Source organism: Crotalus tigris, unplaced genomic scaffold (genome assembly GCF_016545835.1).
Source record: "Crotalus tigris isolate CLP2741 ecotype Arizona unplaced genomic scaffold, ASM1654583v1 scf7180000024153.1733885, whole genome shotgun sequence".
Taxonomy (NCBI): Eukaryota; Metazoa; Chordata; class Lepidosauria; order Squamata; family Viperidae; genus Crotalus; species Crotalus tigris.
In genome coordinates this window covers 1,709,785-1,733,885 of record NW_024100414.1, presented here as the reverse complement: position 1 = coordinate 1,733,885, position 24,101 = coordinate 1,709,785, and the positions used below count along the sequence as shown (strand labels likewise).

Here is a 24,101-nt window from a genome sequence, read left to right as displayed (position 1 = left end):
CCAAGCCCAAGCCCAAGCCCAAGCCCAAGCCCAAGCCCCAGCCCAAGCCCAAGCCCAAGCCCAAGCCCAAGCCCAAGCCCAAGCCCAAGCCCAAGCCCAAGCCCAAGCCCAAGCCCAAGCCCAAGCCCAAGCCCAAGCCCAAGCCCAAGCCCAAGCCCTAGCCCAATCCCAAGCCCAAGCCCAAGCCCCAGCCCAAGCCCAAGCCCAAGCCCAAGCCCAAGCCCAAGCCCAAGCCCAAGCCCAAGCCCAAGCCCAAGCCCAAGCCCAAGCCCAAGCCCAAGCCCAAGCCCAAGCCCAAGCCCAAGCCCAAGCCCAAGCCCAAGCCCAAGCCCAAGCCCAAGCCCAATCCCAAGCCCAAGCCCAAGCCCAAGCCCAAGCCCAAGCCCAAGCCCAAGCCCAAGCCCAAGCCCAAGCCCAAGCCCAAGCCCAAGACCAAGCCCAAGCCCAAGCCCAAGCCCAAGCCCAAGCCCAAGCCCAAGCCCAAGCCCAAGCCCGCCCAAGCCCAAGCCCAAGCCCAAGCCCAAGCCCAAGCCCAAGCCCAAGCCCAAGCCCAAGCCCAAGCCCAAGCCCAAGCCCAAGCCCAAGCCCAAGCCCAAGCCCAAGCCCAAGCCCAAGCCCAAGCCCAAGCCCAAGCCCAAGCCCAAGCCCAAGCCCAAGCCCAAGCCCAAGCCCAAGCCCAAGCCCAAGCCCAAGCCCAAGCCCAAGCCCAAGCCCAAGCCCAAGCCCAAGGCCAAGCCCAAGCCCAAGCCCAAGCCCAAGCCCAAGCCCAAGCCCAAGCCCAAGCCCAAGCCCAAGCCCAAGCCCAAGCCCAAGCCCAAGCCCAAGCCCAAGCCCAAGCCCAAGCCCAAGCCCAAGCCCAAGCCCAAGCCCAAGCCCAAGCCCAAGCCCAAGCCCAAGCCCAAGCCCAAGCCCAGCCCAAGCCCAAGCCAACGCCAGCCCCAAGCCCAAGCCCAAGCCCAGCCCAACCCAAGCCCAGCCCAATCCCAAGCCCAAGCCCAGCCCAAGCCAAGCCCAAGCCCAACCAGCCCAAGCCCAAGCCCAAGCCCAGCCCAAGCCCGACCCAAGCCCAAGCCCGAAGCCAAGCCCAAGACCCAAGCCCATAGCCCAAGCAGCCCAAGCCTCAGCCCAAGCCCAAGCCCAAGCCCAACCAAGCCCAAGCCCAAGCCCAAGCCCAAGCCCAAGCCCAAGCCCAAGCCCAAGCCCAAGCCCAAGCCCAAGCCCAAGCCCAAGCCCAAGCCCTAGCCCAAGCCCAAGCCCAAGCCCAAGCCCAAGCCCAAGCCCAAGCCCAAGCCCAAGCCCAAGCCCAAGCCCAAGCCCAAGCCCAAGCCAAAGCCCAAGCCCAAGCCCAAGCCCAAGCCCAAGCCCAAGCCCAAGCCCAAGCCCAAGCCCAAGCCCAAGCCCAAGCCCAAGCCCAAGCCCAAGCCCAAGCCCATGCCCAAGCCCAAGCCCAAGCCCAAGCCCAAGCCCAAGCCCAAGCCCAAGCCCAAGCCCAAGCCCAAGCCCAAGCCCAAGCACAAGCCCAAGCCCAAGCCCAAGCCCAAGCCCAAGCCCAAGCCCAAGCCCAAGCCCAAGCCCAAGCCCAAGCCCAAGCCCAAGCCCAAGCCCAAGCCCAAGCCCAAGCACAAGCCCAAGCCCAAGCCCAAGCCCAAGCCCAAGCCCAGCCCAAGCCAGCCCAAGCCCAGCCCAATCCCAAGCCCAAGCCCAAGCCCAAGCCCAGCCCAGCCACGCCCAAGCCCGAGCCTCAAGCCAAGCACAAGAATCCCAGCCCCGCCCAAGCCCAATCCCCATCCCAAGCCCAAGCCCAAGCCCAAGCCCAAGCCCAAGCCCAAGCCCAAGCCCAAGCCCAAGCCCAAGCCCAAGCCCAAGCCCAAGCCCAAGCCCAAGACCAAGCCCAAGCCCAAGCCCAAGCCCAAGCCCAAGCCCAAGCCCAAGCCCAAGCCCAAGCCCAAGCCCAAGCCCAAGCCCAAGCCCAAGCCCAAGCCCAAGCCCAAGCCCAAGCCCAAGCCCAAGCCCAAGCCCAAGCCCAAGCCCAAGCCCAAGCCCAAGCCGAAGCCCAAGCCCAAGCCCAAGCCCAAGCCCAAGCCCAAGCCCAAGCCCAAGCCCAAGCCCAAGCCCAAGCCCAAGCCCAAGCCCAAGCCCACTCACTGATGTCATGATGTCACACTGATGTCTCTTTCAGACATGTGTCTATGATGTGTGTGTGTTTTTATATGTGTGTGTGTTTTTATGATTGATGTGTGGATGTGTGTGTGTTTTTATGATTGATGGATGGATGTGTGTGTGTTTTTATGATTGATGGATGGATGTGTGTGTGTTTTTATGATTGATGGATGGATGTGTGTGTGTTTTTATGATTGATGGATGGATGTGTGTGTGTGTGTGTGTGTGTGTGTTTATGATATATGACATCAATTTTTATTTTTGGGGCAAGCCTTGGCACAGTGCCAAAATGATGTCGTCCCTTTGGCACAGTGCCAAGTATGACATCATCTTTTTATTTCTGGGGCAAGCCTTGGCACAGTGCCAAGAAAGGTCTTACAAATAATATGAAACACACGAGAGATACAATTTTTAATCTCTTTTATTCAACAAAGTCAAACAAACAATTTTTAAGTCAAACAATAAATAAAGGAAATGGCATTAAACACATTTACAAGTTTTCCAAAGATATGTTCATGACAGCCAGGGAAAGGGAAGGAGGGAAGGAAGAAAGGAAAGAAAGAAAGAAGGGAAAAAGGAAACAAAGGAAAAAGGAAAAAGAAAGGAAGAAACCAGAGAAAAAAAGCAAGAAGGGAAGAAAAGGAAGGAAGGAAAGAAAAGTGAAAAATGGAAGGAAGGAAGGAAGGTAGAAAGGAAAGAAAGAAAGGATAAAAGGAACAAAAGCAAGAAAAAGAAAGAAGGGAAGTAGGAAAGAAAGAAAAATGAAAGAGATGGAAGGAAATAAAGAAAGAAAAAGAAAAGAGATGGAAGGAAATAAAGAAAAAGAGATAGAAAAAGAGAGACATGAGAAATAGAGAGTGAGAAAGAGAGAGAGAAAGAAAGAAATAGAGAGGGAAAGAAAAAGGGAGAGAAAGAGATAGAATGATAAAGGGAGATAGAAAGAAAGAGAGAAAGGAGAAAGAAAAGAGAGAAATAGAAAAAGAAAGAAAAAGAGAAAGAGAGATAGAGAAATACAGATAGAGAAAGAAAGAGAGAGAAAGAGGAAAGAGAGAAAGAGAGAGGAAAGATAGACAGAGAAAGAGAGGAAAGAGAGAAAGAGGGAAGAGATGGAGAGGAAAGAGAGAAAAGAAAGGGAGAGGAAAGAAGAGAGAAACAGAAAGAGAAAAGAGAGGAAGAAAAGAGAAAGAAAGATAGAAGGAGAGAGATAGAAAGAGATAGAAAAAGAGACATTGAGAAACAGAGTGAGAAAGAGAAAGAGAAAAATAGAGAAAGAAAAAGGGAGGGAGAGAAAGAGAATGATAAAGGGAGATAGAAAGAAAGAAAGAAAGAAAGACAAATAGAGAAAGAAAAAGAGAGAAAGATAAAGATAGAGAAATACAGATAAAGAAAGAAAGAAAGAGAAAGAGAAAAAGAGAGAAAGAGAGGCAGAGGAAAGAAAGAGAAAGAGGAAAGATAGAAAGAGAAAGAGAGGAAAGAGAGAGAGGGAAGAGATGGAGAGGAAAGAGAGAAGAGAAAGGGAGAGGAAAGAGAAGTGAGAAACAGAGAAGAAAAATAAAAAGAGAAAGAGAGAGAGGAAAGAGTGAAAGAGAGAGGAAGGGGAGATGAAGGAGAAATAAAAAGAAAGAAAAAGAAAGAAGGAAGGAAAGAAAGAAAGGATAAAAGGAACAAAAGCAAGAAAAAGAAAGAAGGGAAGTAGGAAAGAAAGAAAAATGAAAGAGATGGAAGGAAATAAAGAAAGAAAAAGAAAATAGATGGAAGGAAATAAAGAAAGAAAAAGAGATAGAAAAAGAGAGACATTGAGAAATAGAGAGTGAGAAAGAGAGAGAGAAAGAAAGAAATAGAGAGGGAAAGAAAAAGGGAGAGAGAAAGAGAGAGAATGATAAAGGGAGATAGAAAGAAAGGAGAGAGAAAGAAAGGAGAGAAATAGAAAGAGAAGAAAGAAAAAGAGAAAGAGAGATAGAGAAATACAGATAGAGAAAGAAAGAGAAAGAAAAAGAGGAAAGAGAGAGAGGAAAGATAGAAAAAGAGAGGAAAGAGAGAAAGAGGGAAGAGATGGAGAGGAAAGAGAGAGAAAAGAAAGGGAGAGGAAAGAGAAGAAAAACAGAAAGAGGGAAAAGAGAGGAAGAAAAGAGAGAAAGAAAGATAGAAGGAGAGAGATAGAAAGAGATAGAAAAAGAGACATTGAGAAACTGAGAGTGAGAAAGAGAAAGAGAAAAATAGAGAAAGAAAAAGGGAGGGAGAGAAAGAGAATGATAAAGGGAGATAGAAAGAAAGACAAATAGAGAAAGAAAAAGAGAGAAAGATAAAGATAGAGAAATACAGATAAAGAAAGAAAAAGAGAAAAAGAAAGAGGCAGAGGAAAGAAAGAGAGAGGAAAGAGAAAGAGAAAGAGAGGAAAGAGAAAGAGATGGAAGAGATGGAGAGGAAAGAGAGAAGAGAAAGGGAGAGGAAAGAGAAGTGAGAAACAGAAAGAGAGAGAGAAGAAAAATAGAAAGAGAGAAAGAGAGAGAGGAAAGAGTGAAAGAGAGAGGAAGGGGAGATGAAGGAGAAATAAAAAGAAAGAAAAAGAAAGAAAGGAAGGAAAGAAAGAAAGGATAAAAGGAACAAAAGCAAGAAAAAGAAAGAAGGGAAGTAGGAAAGAAAGAAAAATGAAAGAGTGGAAGGAAAGAAAGAAAAAGAAAAGAGATGGAAGGAAATAAAGAAAGAAAAAGAGATAGAAAAAGAGAGACATTGAGAAATAGAGAGTGAGAAAGAGAGAAAAAGAAATAAAGAGGGAAAGAAAAAGGGAGAGAGAGAAAGAGAGAGAATGATAAAGGGAGATAGAAAGAAAGAGAGAAAAGAGAGAAAGAAAGAAAGGAGAGAAATAGAAAGAGAAGAAAGAGAAAGAGAGATAGAGAAATACAGATAGAGAAAGAAAGAGAAAGAAAGAAAGAGAGAAAGAGAGAGGAAAGATAGAAAGAGAAAGAGAGGAAAGAGAGAAAGAGGGAAGAGATGGAGAGGAAAGAGAGAGAAAAGAAAGGGAGAGGAAAGAGAAGAGAGAAACAGAAAGAGGGAAAAGAGAGGAAGAAAAGAGAGAAAGAAAGATAGAAGGAGAGAGATAGAAAGAGATAGAAAAAGAGACATTGAGAAACAGAGTGAGAAAGAGAAAGAGAAAAATAGAGAAAGAAAAAGGGAGGGAGAGAAAGAGAATGATAAAGGGAGATAGAAAGAAAGAAATAGAGAAAGAAAAAGAGAAAGATAAAGATAGAGATATACAGATAAAGAAAGAAAAAGAGAAAAAGAAAGAGGCAGAGGAAAGAAAGAGAAAGAGAGGAAAGAGAAAGAGAGGGAAGAGATGGAGAGGAAAGAGAGAAGAGAAAGGGAGAGGAAAGAGAAGTGAGAAACAGAGAAGAAAAATAGAAAGAGAGAAAGAGAGAGAGGAAAGAGTGAAAGAGAGAGGAAGGGGAGATGAAGGAGAAATAAAAAGAAAGAAAAAGAAAGAAAGAAGGAAGGAAAGAAAGAAAGGATAAAAGGAACAAAAGCAAGAAAAAGAAGGGAGGTAGGAAAGAAAGAAAAATGAAAGAGATGGAAGGAAGGAAATAAAGAAAAAGAAAAGAGATAAGGAAGTAAGGATAAAAGGAAGAAAAGAAAGAAAGAGAAAGGGGAGAAAGGAAGGAAAGAACAAGGAAAGAATGAAAGAAAAAGAAACAAGGAAAGAAAAGAAAGGAAAGAAAAGGAAAAATGAAAGAGATGGAAGGAAGAAAGGACAGAAAGAAAGAAAAAAAGAAAGAGAAGAAGAAAGAAAGAAAGAAAGAAAGAAAGAGGAAGAAAGCAAAGAAAAAAGCAGGAAAGGGAGGAAAGAAAGAAAAATGAAAGAGATGGAAAGAAAGAAAGAAAAAGAAAAGAGAAGAAAGAGAAGAAAGAAGGAAAGAAAAAAAAGAATGAGGAAAGGATGGATAAAAGGAAGGAAAAAAGGAAAAAGAAAGGAAAAAAGGAAGCAAGTAGACAAAACAGCAAGAAAAGGAAGAAAGGAAGGAAATAAAGAAAAAAGATGGAAGGAAGGTAGGAAGGAAAGAAAGAAGAGAAAAGGAAGGGAAAAAGGAAAGAAAGAGAAAGAAGAAAGGGAGGAAGGAAGGAAAAAAGAAAGAGGAAGAAAGCAAAGAAAAAAGCAGGAAAGGAAGAAAGGAAGGAAAGAAAGGAAAGAAAAGTGAAAGAGATGGAAAGAAAGAAAAAAGAAAAGAAAGGGAAGAAAAGAAGGAAAGAAAAACAAACGAGAGATGGAAGGAAGAAAGGACAGAAAGAAAGAAAAAGAAAAAAGAGAAGAAGGAAAGAAAGAGGAAGAAAGCAAAGAAAAAAGAAGGAAAGGAAGAGAGAAAAATGAAAGAGATGAAAGAAAGAAAGAAAGAAAGAAAGAAAGAAAAAAAAGAATGAGAGAAGGAAAAAAGGAAGAAGAAAGGAAAAAAGGAAGGAAGCAAGCAGAGAAAACAGCAAGACAAGGAAGAAAGGAAGGAAATAAAGAAAAAAGATGAAAGGAAGGTAGGAAGGAAGGAAAGAACTTACCTGTTGGTTGCCTTGCCTTCGTGCCGTGAGGTGCAAAAAAAGAACTACAAACTATACAAATTACCTTCCCTTAAATATTCCACCATTAAAAAAAGACCTCTGCATTTTCAGATCCCACAACTTCAAAGTTACAAAGTTACAAAGTTACAAAGTTACAAGAAAGCAGAGAAAAAAGCAGGAAAGAAAGAAAAATGAAAGAGATGGAAGGAAGAAAAGAAAGAAAAAGAAAAAGAGATAAGGAAGGAAGGATAAAAGGAAGAAAAGAAAGAAAGGAGAAAGAGAAGACAGGAAGGAAAGAAAAATGAAAGATGGAAGTCAACAAAGTCAAACAAACAATTTTTAAGTCAAACAATAAATCAAGGAAATGGCATTAAACACATTTACAAGTTTTCCAAAGATATGTTCACGACAGCCAGGGGAAGGGAAGGAGGGAAGGAAGAAAGGAAAGAAAGAAATAGAAAAAAGGAAAAAGAAGGAAGGAAAGAAAAAGAAAAGAGAAGGAAGGATGTAAGGAACAAAGGAAAGAAAGAAAGAAGAAAGGGAAGAAGGAACCAGAGAAAAAAAGCAAGAAGGAAAGAAAAAGAAAGAAGGAAAGAAGGAAAGAAAAAGAAAAATGAGAGAGATGGAAGTAAGAAAGGACAGAAAGAAAGAAAAAGAAGAAAGGGAAGAAGGAAAGAAAGAGAAAGAAGAAAGGGAGGAAGGAAGGAAAAAAGAAAGATGAAGAAAGCAAAGAAGAAAGGAAGGAAAGAAAGAAAAATGAAAGAGATGGAAGGAAGGAAAGAAAAAGAAAAAGAGAGAAGGGAAGAAAGGAAGGAAGGAAAGAAAAAGAAAAGAATGAGAGTAGGAAGGAAGGATGGATAAAAGGAAGGAAAGAAGGAAAGAAAGAAAAAAGGAAAAAGAAAGGAAGAAGAAAGGAAGCAAGCAGCGAAAACAGCAATAAAAGGAAGAGGAAGAAAATAAAGAAAAAAGATGGAAGGAAGGAAAGAAAAAGGAAAAAGAAAAGAAAGAGAGAAGGAAGGATGGCTAAAAGGAAAGAATGAAAGAAAAAGAAAGAAGGAAAGAAAAGAAAGAAGGAAAGAAAAGAAAGAAGGAAAGAAAAAGAAAAACGAAAGAGATGGAAGGAAGAAAGGACAGAAAAAAAGAAAGAAAAAGAGAAAGAAGAAAGAGAAGAAGGAAAGAAAGAAAGCAGAGAAAAAAGCAGGAAAGAAAGAAAAATGAAAGAGATGGAAAGAAGGAAATAAAGAAAAAGAGATAAGGAAGGAAGGATAAAAGGAAGAAAAGAAAGAAAGGAGAAAGAGAAGAAAGGAAGCAAAGAAAAATGAAAGATGGAAGTCAACAAAGTCAAACAAACAATTTTTAAGTCAAACAATAAATCAAGGAAATGGCATTAAACACATTTACAAGTTTTCCAAAGATATGTTCACGACAGCCAGGGGAAGGGAAGGAGGGAAGGAAGAAAGGAAAGAAAGAAAAAGAAAAAAGGAAAAAGAAGGAAGGAAAGAAAAAGAAAAGAGAAGGAAGGATGTAAGGAACAAAGGAAAGAAAGAAAGAAGAAAGGGAAGAAGGAACCAGAGGAAAAAAGCAAGAAGGAAAGAAGGAAAGAAAAAGAAAAATGAGAGATGGAAGTAAGAAAGGACAGAAAGAAAGAAAAAGAAAGAAGAAAGGGAAGAAGGAAAGAAAGAGAAAGAAGAAAGGGAGGAAGGAAGGAAAAAAGAAAGAAAGATGAAGAAAGCAAAGAAGAAAGGAAGGAAAGAAAGAAAAATGAAAGATGGAAGGAAGGAAAGAAAAAGAAAAAGAGAGAAGGGAAGAAAGGAAGGAAGGAAAGAAAAAGAAAAGAATGAGAGTAGGAAGGAAGGATGGATAAAAGGAAGGAAAGAAGGAAAGAAAGAAAAAAGGAAAAAGAAAGGAAGAAGAAAGGAAGCAAGCAGCGAAAACAGCAATAAAAGGAAGAGGAAGAAAATAAAGAAAAAAGATGGAAGGAAGGAAAGAAAAAGGAAAAAGAAAAGAAAGAGAGAAGGAAGGAAGGAAGAAAAAGAAAGAAGGAAAGAAAAGAAAGAAGGAAAGAAAAGAAAGAAGGAAAGAAAAAGAAAAACGAAAGAGATGGAAGGAAGAAAGGACAGAAAGAAAGAAAGAAAAAGAGAAAGAAGAGAAGAAGGAAAGAAAGAAAGCAGAGAAAAAAGCAGGAAAGAAAGAAAAATGAAAGAGATGGAAAGAAGGAAATAAAGAAAAAGAGATAAGGAAGGAAGGATAAAAGGAAGAAAAGAAAGAAAGGAGAAAGAGAAGAAAGGAAGGAAAGAAAAATGAAAGATGGAAGTCAACAAAGTCAAACAAACAATTTTTAAGTCAAACAATAAATCAAGGAAATGGCATTAAACACATTTACAAGTTTTCCAAAGATATGTTCACGACAGCCAGGGAAAGGGAAGGAGGGAAGGAAGAAAGGAAAGAAAGAAAAAGGAAAAAGGAAGAAAGAAAAAGAAAAAGATAGATGGAAGGAAGGAAGGAACGAAAAAAAAGAAAGGAAGAAGAAAGAAGGAAAGAAAGGAAAAGGGAAAAAGGAAGAAAAAAGTAAGAGAAGAAGGAAAAGAAAGATAAAAAGACAGATAGAAAGATAGAAAGAAATGGAAGGAAGGAAAAGAAAGAAAAAGGAAAGAAAAAAGAAAGTGAAGGAAGAAAGAAAAACAGATGGAAGGAAGGAATGAAAAAAGAAAAGAAGGAAGGAAAGAAAAAGAAAGGAAGGAAGGAAAAGAGATAAAAAGACAGAGATAGATAGATAGAAATGGAAGGAAGGAAAAGAAAAAGAAAGGAATGAAAAAAGAAAGTGAACGAAGAAAGAAAAAGAAAAACATAGATGGAAGGAAGGAAAAAAGGAAGAAAGAAAGAGAAGGAAAGAAAGGAAAAGAAAGGAAGAAAAAAGAAAGGGAAGGAAGGAAAAGAGATAAAAAGACAGACAGATAGATAGATAGATAGATAGATAGATAGATAGATAGATAGATAGATAGATAGAAATGGAAGGAAGAAAAAGAAAGGAAAGAAAGAAAAAAGTGAATGAAGGAAAGAAGGAAAAAGAAAGAAAAAAGAAATCAGAAAAAGAAATAGATAGATGAAAGGAAGGAACGAAAAGACAGAAAGGAAAAGAAAAAAGGAAGGAAGGAAGGAAGAAAGAAAGAAAAAGAGAAAGGAAAAGAAAGAAAGGAAGAAAAAAGAGATGGAAGGAAGGAAGGAAAAGAAAGATAGATAGAATGAGAGAGAGAAGGAAGGAAGGAAAGAGACTGAGGGAGGAAAAAATAAAAAAGGATAAGGGAGGAAAGAAAAGAAGAAAAAAGAGGAAGGGAGGGAAGGAAGAAAGGAATGAATTAAAGGAGGGAGGAATTCTGGGAGTTGAAATCCACAATTATGAAAGGGCCAAGTTTGAAGACCCCTGTTCTAGGCAGGAAACTATACCAGGGGTCTTCAAACTTGTCCCTTTTATGACTGTGGACTTTAACTCCCAGAATTCCTCAGCCAAGCTCACGTACAAGTACACAAGTCATGCAAGAGCCGAGTTTGAAGACCCCTGCTCTAGGCAGCTTAACTGGAACAGTTCTGGATTGTCCACTAATAAGATTCGTTTCTCTTCCTTCTCATTCTCCAGAGTCTTCACGGCCGGCAATTGTAGCCGATTCCCAATGTTCACTTAACAAGCAAGTAGACATTGTCCTCATCTTTTTGTTTTTTTCTTTTCTTTTCCAGCCTTTTGGGGGAGACAATTATTGTGATCCGGTCAACAACCGAGCCTTTTGCAACTATGACGATGGAGATTGTTGCGTGTCAACGGTGAAGACCAGGAAGGTAAGATGGCCTTCTTGTCATCCTGGCATCAGTCCAAGTGGTGTAATCTTTCAGTCGTGATCGCTGTTTTCCCATTTGCAATTCAAACACAGGAAACTGTTAACAGGAAGCCTTCCCCTCATCGTCGTATAGCCTTTGTGTAGATTCTCCTGTAATAAAGAGAAGAGACAAATTAGAGATTTGAAAAGGCAGGCAAGCCAGCTTTAATTTTTACCTGAAACACACTAGATTTGTTCCAGTATGTCTAGTCCAATAAAGATAAGGACTAGGGGTGACCAAATAGCAGTCTTCTAATATCTCAGGGGCTGCCCCAAAGAAGAGGGAGTCAAGCTGTTCTCCAAAGCAGAACAAGAAGGCAGGACAAGAAGCAACGGATGGAAACTCACCAAGGAGAGAAGCAAACTAGAACTAAGGAGAATTTTTCTGACAGTGAGAACAATTAATCAATGAAACAACCTGCTTCCAGAAGTTTTTAAGGAGACATGGATAACCATTTATCTGACATGTTATAGGACGGGGGTCTTCCAACTTGGCCCTTTGATGACTTGTGGACTTCAACTCCCAGAATTCCTCAGCCCGTGTGCCTGGCTGAAGAATTCTGGGAGTTGAAGTCCACCCATCTTAAAGTTGCCAGCTTTTAAAAAAAAAAATTTAGACCAGGGGTCTTCAATCTTGGTCCTTTGATGACTTGTGAACTTCAACTCCCAGAATTCCTCAGCCAGCGTGCCTAGCTGAGGAATTCTGGGAGTTGAAGTCCATAAGTCATCAAAGGGGACCAGCTTGAAGACCTCCAAGGTCCCTTCCAACTCTCTGATTCTGTTAACACTTATCTGGCCCCCAGATAAGCACAGAATAACAGAGTTGGAAGGGACCTTGTAGGTCATCTAGTCCAACCCCCACCCACCCAAGCAGGAGACCCTACCCCATTACTGACAGATGGCAGTCCAGTCTCTTCTTGAAAGATTCCAGTGATGAAGCTCCCACAACCTCTGAGGGCAACTTCTGTTCCACGGGTTGACTGTTCTCACCTCATTTCTAGCCTGAATCTCTTGTTCTGTTAGATTCTGTTTCTAACCCACCAAATTAAAGTCCGTGGCTCCGTTGAAAGTATAATGGATCTATCTATCAGTGACTCACTAGCAGAAGGGAAAAAGGAGCACAGGATTTCCCCCCCCCACACTTGTATTTCAACCTCCTCGTGCAATGAGGCCCACCACCTGCCTCCTTTGAACTCCATTTCTGCACTTACCTTACTAAATGCTAGTTTCCCCGCCGCCTTTGGAATTTTAAAAGCCTAGCTGAGGTTTATGAAGGGCCAACTGTGAAATAAATTAACAAAAACCCACTTGGCCAGCACAGCCGATGAATACATTTGGAGAGAGAGAGAAACTATAAAAAAAGTAATCTATATTAAAAAAAACGCCCCAAACTTTTTGCATTTCAAAGAGAAGCCTGCCCCACCTTTGGCTGCTGAGCTCATTCTTAAGAATTCAGCTGCTGTAACATTTTAAAGCCACATGCAACGTTTTAAAAAAGGATGTGTGGCCCAGCAATTTTTGCCCAGCGTTTAAAAGTACCTGCAGGATTTGGATTTTGTTGAGACTCTGGAAAGTGTCTCAAAGATAATTTGTAAAAAAAAAAAAAAAAAAAGCAGTTCCAGAGGGCAAAGCCTATCCAGGAATTTACTGATTACTGGTGAAAGAAAACGTACAATTAAAAAAAGTTAAGAATACTCTTTCCTTCATTATCTATGGCACGGGTCTTCAAACCTGGCCCTTTTATGACTTGTGGACTTCAACTCCCAGAATTCCTTGGCTGAGGAATTGTGGGAGTTAAAGACCAGGGGTCTTCAAACTTGGCCCTTTGATAACTTGTGGACTTGTGCCTGGCTGAGGAATTCTGGGAGTTGAAGTCCACTCCTCTTAAAGTCTATAGCAGGGGTCTTCAAACTTGGCCATTTTATGACTTGTGGACTTCAACTCCAAGAATTCCTCAGCCAGCATGCCTGGCTGAAGAATTCTGGGTGTTGAAGTCCACAAGTCATAAAAGGGCAAGTTTGAAGACCCCTGGATTGGATAATCCCCCTCCCCTCTCTCTATAAATTTTAAAATTCTTACCCGTATTATCCACGCCTTGAGGGATAATGACATCTGCATATTTCTTGGTCTGCAAGGGAAGAGAAGAAAAGTCACAATTCTCAAAAAACACACAAGGACAACAACCCAGCCTAAGCAAGTATCTGTTCAGAAGTGATCTTAGCCAGAAGAAAGGAAACAGGCTTAGATTTCTTCCAACAGGCACTCAATAAGCTTCAACTTCTACCAATAGTCCTGGAGTTACGATCACAAATTAAACAATTCCCACTGTTAAGCAAGGTGTCCCATTTTATGACCCCTTTTTTGCCAGAATTGTTAAGCGACTCACTGCAGTTGTGAATGACTCATGTCATCCTTAAGCCAACCCGGCTTCTCCCACTGAACTTTGCTGGTGGGAAGCCGGACTGAAAACAGTCACAATTTTTTTATTTTATTTTTGGGGGAAAAAAATCACATAGCCACCTACAGGCTCATAAAGATGCAGAATAATACCCCCCCCCAATATTTTCCCTCTTCCATATATTCATCAAACAAGGAAAAGCCTCCAGAGACAGAAAAGAGAAGCCATTGAGGGAACTAGCTTAAAAAGGCACATTCCCCTTTAAGAATTGGCCGACTGGCTACCAGCTGGCACTTAAGGAAGAAAAAAAAAACCCGTAAACAAGTACTTGCTGCCCGCTAAGGCAGCCTCCCCAAATGGCTCCATTCATAAGGAAAGGAATGCTCCAGGCAAAAGCCATTCGGGAGAAAAATACTGCAAAACCCCTTGCAGCAAAACTAACAGCTCACAATAGCAGAGCGACAGAAGCTAACACCACCAGCCCAACAGAAACTGCCAAACACTCCTTAAGCACGCAAAGCCCACCTTGCACAAAGCCCAGAACTTCCGAGTCCCAAAAGCACGTAAGAATCCTTCCACTCTCCCTCCCTCCCCAGGGCCTTACCTCTTGCCTGTTGCTTGCTGCCGCGGGCACGGATGTCAGCAGTTGTAGAGCGGCTCAAAGGTTGCCGGCATGCATCCTTGCTTGCTGCCTTGCTTGCCTGACCGTGTTCCCAAGGCTGCTGCTGTCTCCGCACCGCCTCCTCGTTTCTCTTCCGGGTCAACCGGAAGTGAGCCCGGCGTCTTTGCCTCACTCTGCCGCTCTAGGCGGCTCTCTTACCAGTAAGTCCTTGCCTGTGCTGGCTCGTTCCCTCCGCCGCTACGCTTGGCTGAGCAGGGCTGCAGGACTACCTGCCACGGGCAAATGCATACCCCCGGTTAATCATACCAGAGCGACGGGGCTGCAGAACAGGCACGGAAGCAGGAAACCCGTTTCCAAAAGCCTTAAACCGAGTTAAAAAGGCCGATGATGGCCTCGGTGCCAATCGTATGGGACAGAAAACATCGCCCTCCCGTGGTCAAGGCAGGGATAGCAGGCACACGAGGAAATAAACGTTACCCCAAAGAGGGCGAAAAAGCCAGGGTTTCCCAAGATAGGACAGGCTGTGTGGATCAAAGTCATCGGAATGCAAATTTTCTTAACTAGAACAATTGCAAAGGCCCTTTTTGCCTACACCTGTGCCTGTTTTGCAGGCCCTGGGCCTCCCGTTGTTCTATTAATACAAATAACGGGGCTTCTCATAATAAAGATGCAGAATAATAACCTTAAAATCCCATTGAATGCAGCCTTACGTTAGCCTTACTCTTTTCTAACCCCCAAAGTGGGCCAAAAGTCGGGCCCTAATATTTCCTTAGCCCAAAGAGGGCAAAAAAGTCAGGATTTCCCAAGATAGGACAGACTAGGTTGGTCAGTTTGGGGGCAAAGTCATCAGGATGCAGCCTTACGTCGACCTTACTCTTTTCTAACTAGAAAATTTGCAAAGAGCCTTTTTCCCTGGCAGTGTGCCAGGGTGACGTAATGTTGTAGCCAGAACCAACTCGGGACGCAGGCTTTGCAATAGGCTTTATGTAGGGACCGGATGCCCTGGTCCCTGCACCGTTCCAGGTTGAGTGTTGAAATCAGAACTTTGATTGAAGAATCAGATAGAGGCCAACATAACCAGCCCTGGGAGCCTGGGAACCAGCATTAACGGTCGTAAAGTGAGGCTTACCTATAGTGTATAGCTTTATGATTGCACACCAAGTGTATTTATCTTCCATGATCACAACAAAGAAGAGACAAAAAAAGTTGCCTTTTTATTTTGTACATTAAAGTTTTTGTTTTAATTAGTGAAACAGTTATTGTCATCAATGTAACAAGCTGAAAAATACAGCAACTCGATAGAAGACTGAGGTAACAAAATACTTTGCCAAATAAGAAAAAAAAAATAAACAGAACTTAAAAAAGACTTCCACAGGAGGGTGAAAACTTCAGTAGTTCATCTGGAAGGGGGACAATTCACAAGGAGTGAGAGATGAGAGGCCTGTACAATAAAACGCCATGCAGTGGACCACTGGAAATATGGCTAAAAAGGGAGGTGAAAAAATTAAAATTGTGCAACGGGTCTCACCAAAGAGAAAACTAAACAAAAGCAAAGTCTAGAAATGGGTTTAAACCACAAAGATGAAAACGGCTGAAGATCAGATACTATTGTTTCTGCTTCCATCGAGTGCTACGTGGAAAAAAAACAAAAGCAAAAACCAATCCACCATGCATTTTGGCACTAAGTTTACACAAGCGAATAAATTTAAGAATAAATAACGTTGCCTCGATACAGCTACACAAATTGTCATTGTGGAAATCGACGGGGACCATATTTGCAAAATTAAAAAAAGAAAATAATGGTTAAACGGTGGTCAGTTCCACAGAGCGACCTACTCTGGGATGGACAGGGCAAGGCTTCAAAGGCAAAAAACCTTCTTTGGAGCATGGACATGTTCACATGTACACCGTTCTGTGCTCCTTCAACCAAAGGCATCTTCGTCTGGAGCTATTTCACCTCGCTGGACTGCGAAGAAGACAAACCCAGTTGAAGGAGCTTCACGGAGGTACGATGTGAACGGGATGCTCCAAAGTGTCTTTTTGTGTTTACATTGGATGTACGGCACAGCTCCAGTTGACCTCACAACCTGCCCTTCCCATCTTGTGGTGCTCCCTGGAACCGTCTCATCCATGCCAGCTCTGAAGGCCATTTTCAAAGTTGAAAACTTCATTTACTGAGCTTTGGCCCTGCCATTGTTGGACCGGGCGTACGAGAACGTCCGTAACACCCTCAGAAGGGGTGTGGGGCTCTGGTCTTCTCTGGCGGAGACCCTATTTTAAACAGTTACTGATATGCACCCCTTAAATTCACAGTCAAAGATGCACCAAAAATTAAAACAAAAACAAAAAAACCAGCTAAATAGAATCCTCATGCTTTTCATAGGACAATTAACCATTTAAACCTGGAGAAGGAAGGAAGGAAGGAAGGAAGGAAGGAAGGAGGAGGAGGAGGAGGAGGAGGAGAAGGACACTGTTCTATTACTCATTTATTTCATCTTTTCAAACCAACTTGCAGCAAAGCTACTTGTATTGCTGAATGAAGCTCCATCATTACGCAAATCATTACTCTACATTTTTTCCCGGGGTTTTGGGCTACAGTGCTTATAGCTCTACCAAAGTAAAAAAAAAAAAAAACTGTGGCAGGCCTTTGCAATACTGGTTCTATTTTTTGTTCTTAAAAAAGAAAAGAAATTTAAGTGACAACAATCTCCTACATTCTAAATGCAGATTTGCAGAGGGACTTTCAAGATTTGGGCATTCTCTTTGCAAACACCTGCACATTTCTTTCGTTACACACGGACAGGCGCCTCTACTTGGACATGCCGTAACACACGTTTCCCAAAGTCATAAAAAAACCAGGTGATTTCCAGTCTTTTGACAGGAAGGGAGGAAATAAAATGATGGGAGGTTGGTGAGAACAGACATTTTTCAGAGTGGGTTACCCCCCCCTTTCTCACCCAGTAAACCAATAACCAAATTTTTGTTCTGAAAGCATTTGACAATCAAATCCTGAACTCTCTGTCCAGAAGTCAGACTAACTCAAATTACAATTTCATAAACTTGCTTAGCCTTTGTGTGATTGGGGATGAATACAGGAACTGCTTTCGCGTCCTTTTCTAAAAGATTTCATCTGGCTTGGACTCTGATGCCATTAATCACTTAACTTTCATTGTTCATTACCATGTCAGACCAGAGTGCTTATTCTAAAAGAGGGATGGGAAGGTTAATTTCATTGCACTAGTCCACTCCTTGGTGTAAGTAGGAATTCATTCTGGGCAATTAAAAACCTGATTTTTAACGGCCTGTGTTTTACCCTCTAAGCAACAGCTTCCGTTTTTGGTACCGATTCTTTTTTCTTCTTGAATGCGATTGCCACACCTTTCCAGCAGCTTGCTAACAGTCTCATCCCTCTGTTATAAAAATTAGGATTCCCTTTTGTTGCCAGTCATCTTTTTAATAATAGAGAAAAGATTCTGGTTGGCTGGACTGCTTCCCAGGAGATGTTTCCATGTCTTTTCGGCACGTTGTTTTAAAAATAAAGGAAGATGTTGAAATTTAGCACTCTTGTAAAAGGGGAGGGTGGTCTTAATGCAATTGGCTCAGTTAATTCCCTAGCTGGGTTAATTGCGTTGGAAGCCAGGTTTTTTTAAATTGCCATTATGCAACTGGTAAGAGAAAGCCATTTTTAAGCAAGAATGGCAGATGCTACGTCGGAATGATCAACCAGAAAAAACCTACCTCTTTGCCCATTCTGAAATTCTACAGCAACTACCTAACTTGTCACCCCACAACTGGCTGCACAGTTTTCCAACAATTTCATCATGAGAATAAGAGAAGGAAAATACCGGGGGCTGAGATGTGGTTTTCCTTTTTCCCCATTTCCTGTCCAAATCCAAGAGTTTTTCTTTACCTTCCTTCGCTCCGAGGAACAGGAGACAGACAGTACGGCATGACACTTAAAAAAGCATTACAATCATTAACGGTGGAGACATTGAGCATACATTTAAAGTAAACATGGCTTAGAAGACAACCAAGATATAGCCAGATGGGTAGCCAGCATGCCCCCGAGAGCAGGCAGGTTTTTCAAGCGCAGAGGGCTGTTCATCCAAAATGACCGCTGGCCAGCCACATCTGTATGAAGAAGCTGGCTTGTTTAGCTGCATCCAAGACGCCACGAAGCAGCTCAAGGCTTCATTGAAAGGCCGGGTTGGGGAATCAAGAGACGAAGACATTTTGGCTATTCTACCTTGCTTAAAAGAACACTGACTTTCTGGCTGAGTTAGAAGGGACTGGTGTTTGGTGAAATGCTTCCCCCTTTTAGGAGAAACTGGAGTCCATATCAATACTTTTTCCCTCAACAAATGCTCTCTGGAATTGGGAAGTTCTAAAACCAGCCCTGGGAGAGACGTAGGAGAAGCTTGCATGGCTACGGGACATATTGGATGAACAGCAGCCCCTTAGCCCCCACACCACGCAATTTAAGGCAGATCTTTACTTGGGGAATGAAGTCATCCAGAAGGAGCCTTAAGATGGCGTGCATTTCAGCAGCAATTAGTCCCTTCGTTGCTAGGGGTACCTCCAATTAATAAAAAAACAAAACAAAACAAAAAAAACATCCACCACAAAATACAGCACAATTAATCATGAGATACAAACAGAAAAAATTACAGGTGATTTGTTGTTTTTTTTTCTTTCTCTTGTGCCAAAATACACATTTCCCAAATAGCTTCAGTCAGGACGTTGGTGGCGTCCCTACGTTTGATACAAAAAAATCTGAGGCAGCCAAAGCAGCTCAGTGCACTTAAGGTTATAAAAATGTTGTCGTCTCACAACGTTCTATTCTAATTGACACTCTGCAGCAAGTTAACACTGTCAAACGTTTGTTGTTTTGTGCATTAGAAATAACTGTAAACCCAACATGGGCTAAAAGTTCTTGAGTCACATAAAGCAGCTTGGCTGTAAAAAGAGCAGTTAAAAAAAAAGGAAAAAAAATCTGCAGAGATGTGACAGATACAGTTTGTGGCAGGACAAAAAATCCACAGCTGTCTGGGACCCCCACGGCTAGAGTTAAGGACCCAAGTATCCTGTGATGGGGCAGGCTGCATCTCTAAGTTCTCTCTCTTTCATCAGTGCAGTAAGTTAGATCCTGTCCCAAGGATGACATTCGTGTTTCCGTTTCTAGAAGCTGTGTCATAATTACTTTCAAGTTATGTAGAAAAGTGCTGAAGTCGCTGTGGGAGAGAGCTGGTTTGCTCTGAAGTCTCTTTCCTCCTTGCTTCAACAGGAACCCATCTTCCCATCTTGCAGTTTGGCACTGGACGTTATACCGCACACCGGAGCCGGTTACTCAAAGGACATAAGGTTGGCAGGTACCTGAAGAGCAAGCAAAAACCATCAATGAAAAATTCTGGATAAATGGTCCACGGATGGAAGATCCTTGCAAGAAGCCTCCTCAAGTCAAGTCGAAGTCACATCAAGTCAAAGTTAAGTCAAGCCAAAGTCAAATCAAGTGAAGTCAAAGTTAAGTCAAAGTCAAGTCAAGTCAAAGTTAAGTCAACTGAAAATCAATTAAAGTCAACTCATGTCAAGTAGAAGTCAAGTAAAATCAAATCTATTTATTACAGTTTTGTCCACTCTTTACATTAAAAAAAGAGTAGAATTAAAAAAGAGAAACAGCTTAATTCCAAAATTTGTTATTCGGAAAGGGAAGAAATTGATCAATAATAGGGCAACACAACAACATATCTAATTAAAGGTGAAGAATCCAAAGTTTACATCATGTATCTCCTGGACTTATCTCCTGGGCTTCACCTACATCCAGGAGACACCACAATGTTTTTGATTCTCTTTCTCGTTTTTTCCCCTACTTCTGGGTAGAGATTGACCTTCACTAACAACCTTGGGAAATGGGAACAAATGAACCTGGGTAAAAAATTTCTCAGGACGTTTTGTAGACACGCTCAACCCAGTTAATAATTAACACCTCTCCACTGTTTCGCTTACAAACTAAAACAGGTAGAAGATGGCCTTACCTGAGGCCTGTTGCTTCTGCAGGCATCATCCAAATGCTTGTGCCACAATATTGCGTGAAACCTGGAGCCAGTCTGGAACTTGTAAACATTGCCTGCAAAGTTTAAAAGAAAAAGAAAAAAAAGAACCAGGGTCTTTGTGATTTAATAATAACAACAGCAATAAAGAACAGCATCTTAAAATGTAAAAATATATCCCCATCTTTATGATTATGATCTCAGAACTTAAATCAGAATAACAGAATAACAGAGTTGGAAGGGACCCTGGAGGTCATCCAGTCCAACCCCCTGCTCAAGCAGGAGACTCTATACCATTCCAGACAAATGGTTGTCCAGTCTCTTCTTGAAAACCTCCAGTGATGGAGCACCCACAACTTCTGGAGGCAGGCTGTTCCACTGGTTAATTGTTCTAACTTTCAGGACATTCCTCTTTAGTTCTAAGTTGTTTCTCTCCTTGATTAGTTTTCCATCCTTTGTTTCTTGTCCTGCCTTCAGGGGCTTTGGAGAATAAGTTGACCCCCTCAAATACTAGAATACTGCTATCATGTCACCCCCTAGTCCTTCTTTTCTCTCTGAGCTTGGTTGGTTATCAGCCAAGCTCAAAAAGCGCCAAGGACCCCACAGTTCCACCCTGGGCTACAAATATTCTATATAGGTATTCCTCTTTTAATTGAGGCTTAACTTTCATGAAAAGGTTCATCCACAGCTCAACTTCTAGGACTCTTTAAAAAAAAATACAAAACCGTGGTCTTCTTTATTTATTGCTCGGCAATAAAGTCCCACTTGAACATGCTCACCTTTATCTGGGTTGTTTAGCTGAAAAATATCTGGATGTTCAGGATCATCAGGAAGGGCTACCATCCAGCCCACGATGGAAACTTTTTTTCCGGGAGTTGATTTATACTGCAAAATGGAAAGTCAAATCAAAAATAGCAGTTAGACAGTTCTGGACACGAGCCAGGAAGTTGGAATTTCCCATAGAGAGATGCTACACGGAGAGGCAGAAAGCAGCGCCACCCAAGATCCCCGCCAGCTTATGCACCCCATAATCTCATGAACCTGGTTTAGCTTACGTGCTTCCGCTCGCTCCCCCTCAAGGACTTGGCTCCGAAATAGATCAGAGTGGATCCCGAGAGAGTAATCCAATATCTGGTCCAGGAAGAGAGCTGGAAAAAGGAAAGAAGAGAACTGTAGAAGATAAAGCTTTCCCCTTACTGACGGTCGACTTACTATTTCCAAAACGAAGCCATGGAGGAGACGGCGAGGATAAAGGCTAAACAGTCAAAAGCATGTTAAAAGTTTTATTTTCCGGTGCTTTTTCTACGCCCTTTTAGTGTTTGCTCCCCACTAGAAAAGGTTGGGAAAGAGCTGTCCAAGGTCTCCTTGTCCCCATCGCTCTTATTCTGAGTGGAAACATGGGGAAAAGGGGAGAGTCCACTGTTTATCAGAAAGAGTAAAAGAGCTTTACTCCACGTCAGTCAAAGTTCAGCTCACGTACAATTACAAGGACAGATAAGTTTGAGGGGTCCTTGGTGCTCTTTTGAGGTTAGCTGGTTCCCCGCAGACGTTTCCTTACCCAACTAGATAACATCATCAGTGCTAGAGCGATGGTAGCACTGATGACGTCCCCTAAGTTGGTCATGAAACGTCTGCAAGAAAACAACCCAGTGAGCGCTAAAGGACTCCTCTTTTCAACCCGGAGCTACAAAAATTCTCCTCTAATTGGTACAGATGTTTTTTGTTCCACCCACAATCAGCTTCCCAGTCTCATTAACTTAATTAAGGAGAAGAGGAGAGCTGCCATATTGCTCCATTGATTGAAATGGAAACGTAGCATCCATGGGCGCTTCTGCTCAGGTAAATGGTGGGCATCCATGCTTTGCTACCGTCAAAGCACACTGGAGGTGGTTACCGTAGGCTTCCGGCCTTCCTTCAGCATTGTCTTTCTTCTCAGGGGGCCTTCCATGGTCACAACCCCCACCGAAGCCCCCGATCTGCAGCTGCAGGCACCTGTTGGGCTGAAGCAAGAAAAGTACAGAGGTTTGTGGGAGCAGCGCAGATTAGACAATTCTTCCATACAATGGCATGCAAAATTGATATTGATGGGACCCTTGGCTTGTGCAATCTGTCTCCTTTTAAATGGGGACCCTAAAAGTTTCTTTCTTTCTTTCTTTCTTTCTTCTTCTTCCTCTTCTTCCTCTTCTTCTTCTTCTTCTTCTTCTTCTTCTTCTTCTTCTTCTTCTTCTTCTTCTTCTTCTTCTTCTATATTTGAAGAACTGCTTTGTATTCTAAGACTGGTATTTTAGTGCCTCTGGGGTCCTTAGTGCTCTTTGAACTTGGTGGTCTCCTTGGAGACATTTCATAACCCAACAAGGTAACATCATCAGTGCTAGAAGATCGTATATGCGGGTGTATTAGTAAAAAAAAGTTAATAATATTTTTTAGCATACTAGCCAAGGGGAGGAATATGTATAAAAACTGGTAAAGAGGTTTGAAAATATTTACTCAAAAGATAAAGAGAGTGATGAACGAAAGGTAGACAAAATAAGGACTGAAATGGAAAATGGACTTGAGCGAGGGAGCCTTTCAAAGGTGGGAAAGCTTTTCTCCTCCACGCAGTTCACAAGTCCTCACTGAGGAATTTTCAAAGCCGTGCCAAAAACTGAGTTTAGCAAAAGAATTAAATGTGGTTGATGATGAGGATGATGAAGAAGAAGAGGAATAGAGGAAGATATGCAAACTTGCGTTGGGAAGAATAAATGATTACAGCGTCTATCATTTTTATTCTTAATTCAGATATTTCTGAGCTTCATTCCCATTTGGGAAGCATTTCAGTAAGGCCCTGGCAGGCCACCTTGCCTCAAGTCCGGGGGAAAAACAAGTTATTTTGCTTTCCTGTTGCGTGCCGAGACGTTTTAGATCCGGCTTTTGCTGACCGAAATGCATCACAGCTTCAAGTCATCATCATGTCACTAAATAGTAAATCACAGGGACACGATCCCTATTTTAGCGATCTGATTTAGCATCCGAGAAGGATCAACCTGAGGCCGAGTTGATTATCTTGTACTCCAAGAGAGTTAAACCTATCCAAAAGTAAAGATGAATCTATCTAAATTAAACTTCCTGCAAGCATGAGAGTTTAAATTTAATTTAGGTAGCTTCACTCTTTAGAGAGATGTTTATATGTGGCTTCTTTGGACCTGCAAGGCAACTGTTTGCTATTCAAAGCATCCACTTAAGAGCCACTACTAGAGCAAAACCATCAGGGTTTTAAATGTGCTCAAATCTGACCGATTCTATACTTCTTCTTTACTGTCCATGCCTCGTTCAAATACTATAACGGCTTTTTATTTCTATTCAGCATGTTTATGTGTAACGTTGCATGTAAATATAGCCAATCCAACTTCTCTGGAGGCATGGAAGTATAAAGCACAGAGGTGAGTAAAAATGCAGGTGTTTTTTTTTAAACTCTTGGCACACACACCCCTGCTAATATGAGAAGGAAGTCACTGCGCAGATGGGGAAAAAAATGACCATGCTTTTGAAAATAAGGTCTGAATTAGCAAGGGGAAAAGAGAGGATGAAAATAAGATTTGGCACCATTGTCCAGAGAGAGAGAGAGAGAGAGAGAGACCCACCACCTAATTGTACCTGTACACACAGCTCCGACTTCTTGGAGAATTCCGAATTGGCACTCGCCAGTTGGGCCCCAGCGTGGCGTACAAGCGACCCCTGTTTACGAATTCACACGTTAAGTTCTTTAGTTAGCATGCAAAATCGCAATAGCCCCCCAAAATTAAACCCACAAGAAAAGGTGGGCCGTATACACAACGGAATCACGGCTTTCATGACGGGTTCTGCATTCTCACGGTTTGCACTTAGGTGTGAACTAAGTAAGATGAGCATTCGATTCGGAATTGGAATCAGATGTCCATAAGAAATGAAGGAAGCTGTTTCTTGGTGAATCGCGTTCTTTTTTTTTTTTTAAATTACTTTCCAAGCTTCACAAGGACTTTGAAGAGCGGCTTGGGAATAAGAGAGCTTTTGGGGGATGGGGGGTGGATGGGAAAGAAAATTTGTCAAGTGCAAAGCTGAGAACAATATCCTGGAAACAAACACACCAAAAATCAGAAGAACAACTGTGAGTGTTCAGAATCTGTTTCCAGAGCTGAGAACGAACGGTGGGACCTCCCATTGAAAGCAAAGAGTGGTTTTATTATAGCTGAATAAACAAGGCCTTGATCGTAAGCAGACCCGTTCCTCCCTTTGAAGAAATCAAGACTGATCTACAAATGATATGTAATTATAATGTAAACCTATAAAAATCTCTCCTCCAACTTAGCTCCCTTGCTGGAAATGCCCAAATGTTGCCAATAAAACATGCAGAGTTCTGATTCCTTGCCGAATAAAATAAACCAGGCAGATATTTCGAGTTCAATTAATTCTCCTCTGAGGTTTGAATCCAGATCTTTGGCTCCACATGT

General features: G+C 42.2%; 2 protein-coding genes and 1 long non-coding RNA gene across 9 annotated transcripts in view; 1 reads left to right on the top strand and 2 right to left on the bottom strand.

The window, feature by feature from the left end:
* Positions 1-465: 465 nt before the first annotated feature.
* MMP24OS (MMP24 opposite strand) lies at positions 466-834 on the top strand (the record flags this gene model as incomplete). Its single annotated transcript, XM_039322963.1, has 2 exons — positions 466-537; positions 787-834. Coding segments are annotated over 2 exons (120 nt in total), but the record flags the coding sequence as incomplete, so codon positions are not given.
* Positions 835-10,418: 9,584 nt separating this feature from the next.
* On the bottom strand, positions 10,419-14,221 carry LOC120298838. The gene is made up of 3 exons (XR_005554244.1): positions 13,571-14,221; positions 12,648-12,696; positions 10,419-10,679 (listed from the first exon to the last, which is right to left on the bottom strand). It is a non-coding gene; the product is annotated as an uncharacterized LOC120298838 (long non-coding RNA).
* A 558-nt stretch (positions 14,222-14,779) lies between these two features.
* The window catches only part of RALGPS1 (Ral GEF with PH domain and SH3 binding motif 1), an 84,601-nt gene continuing 75,279 nt past the window's right edge, over positions 14,780-24,101 (bottom strand). For 5 of the 7 annotated variants that reach the window (XM_039323052.1, XM_039323058.1, XM_039323054.1 and 2 more), the window contains 6 exons: positions 23,269-23,349; positions 21,530-21,635; positions 20,691-20,783; positions 20,415-20,520; positions 19,621-19,712; positions 14,780-18,961 (listed from right to left, as the gene is read on the bottom strand). In XM_039323052.1, the coding sequence (XP_039178986.1) occupies positions 18,932-18,961; positions 19,621-19,712; positions 20,415-20,520; positions 20,691-20,783; positions 21,530-21,635; positions 23,269-23,349 (508 nt within the window). In that variant the 3' untranslated portion in view covers positions 14,780-18,931. The remainder of the gene's footprint in view (positions 18,962-19,620; positions 19,713-20,414; positions 20,521-20,690; positions 20,784-21,529; positions 21,636-23,268; positions 23,350-24,101) is intronic. The other 2 variants (XM_039323059.1, XM_039323057.1) reach the window with 1 other exon arrangement.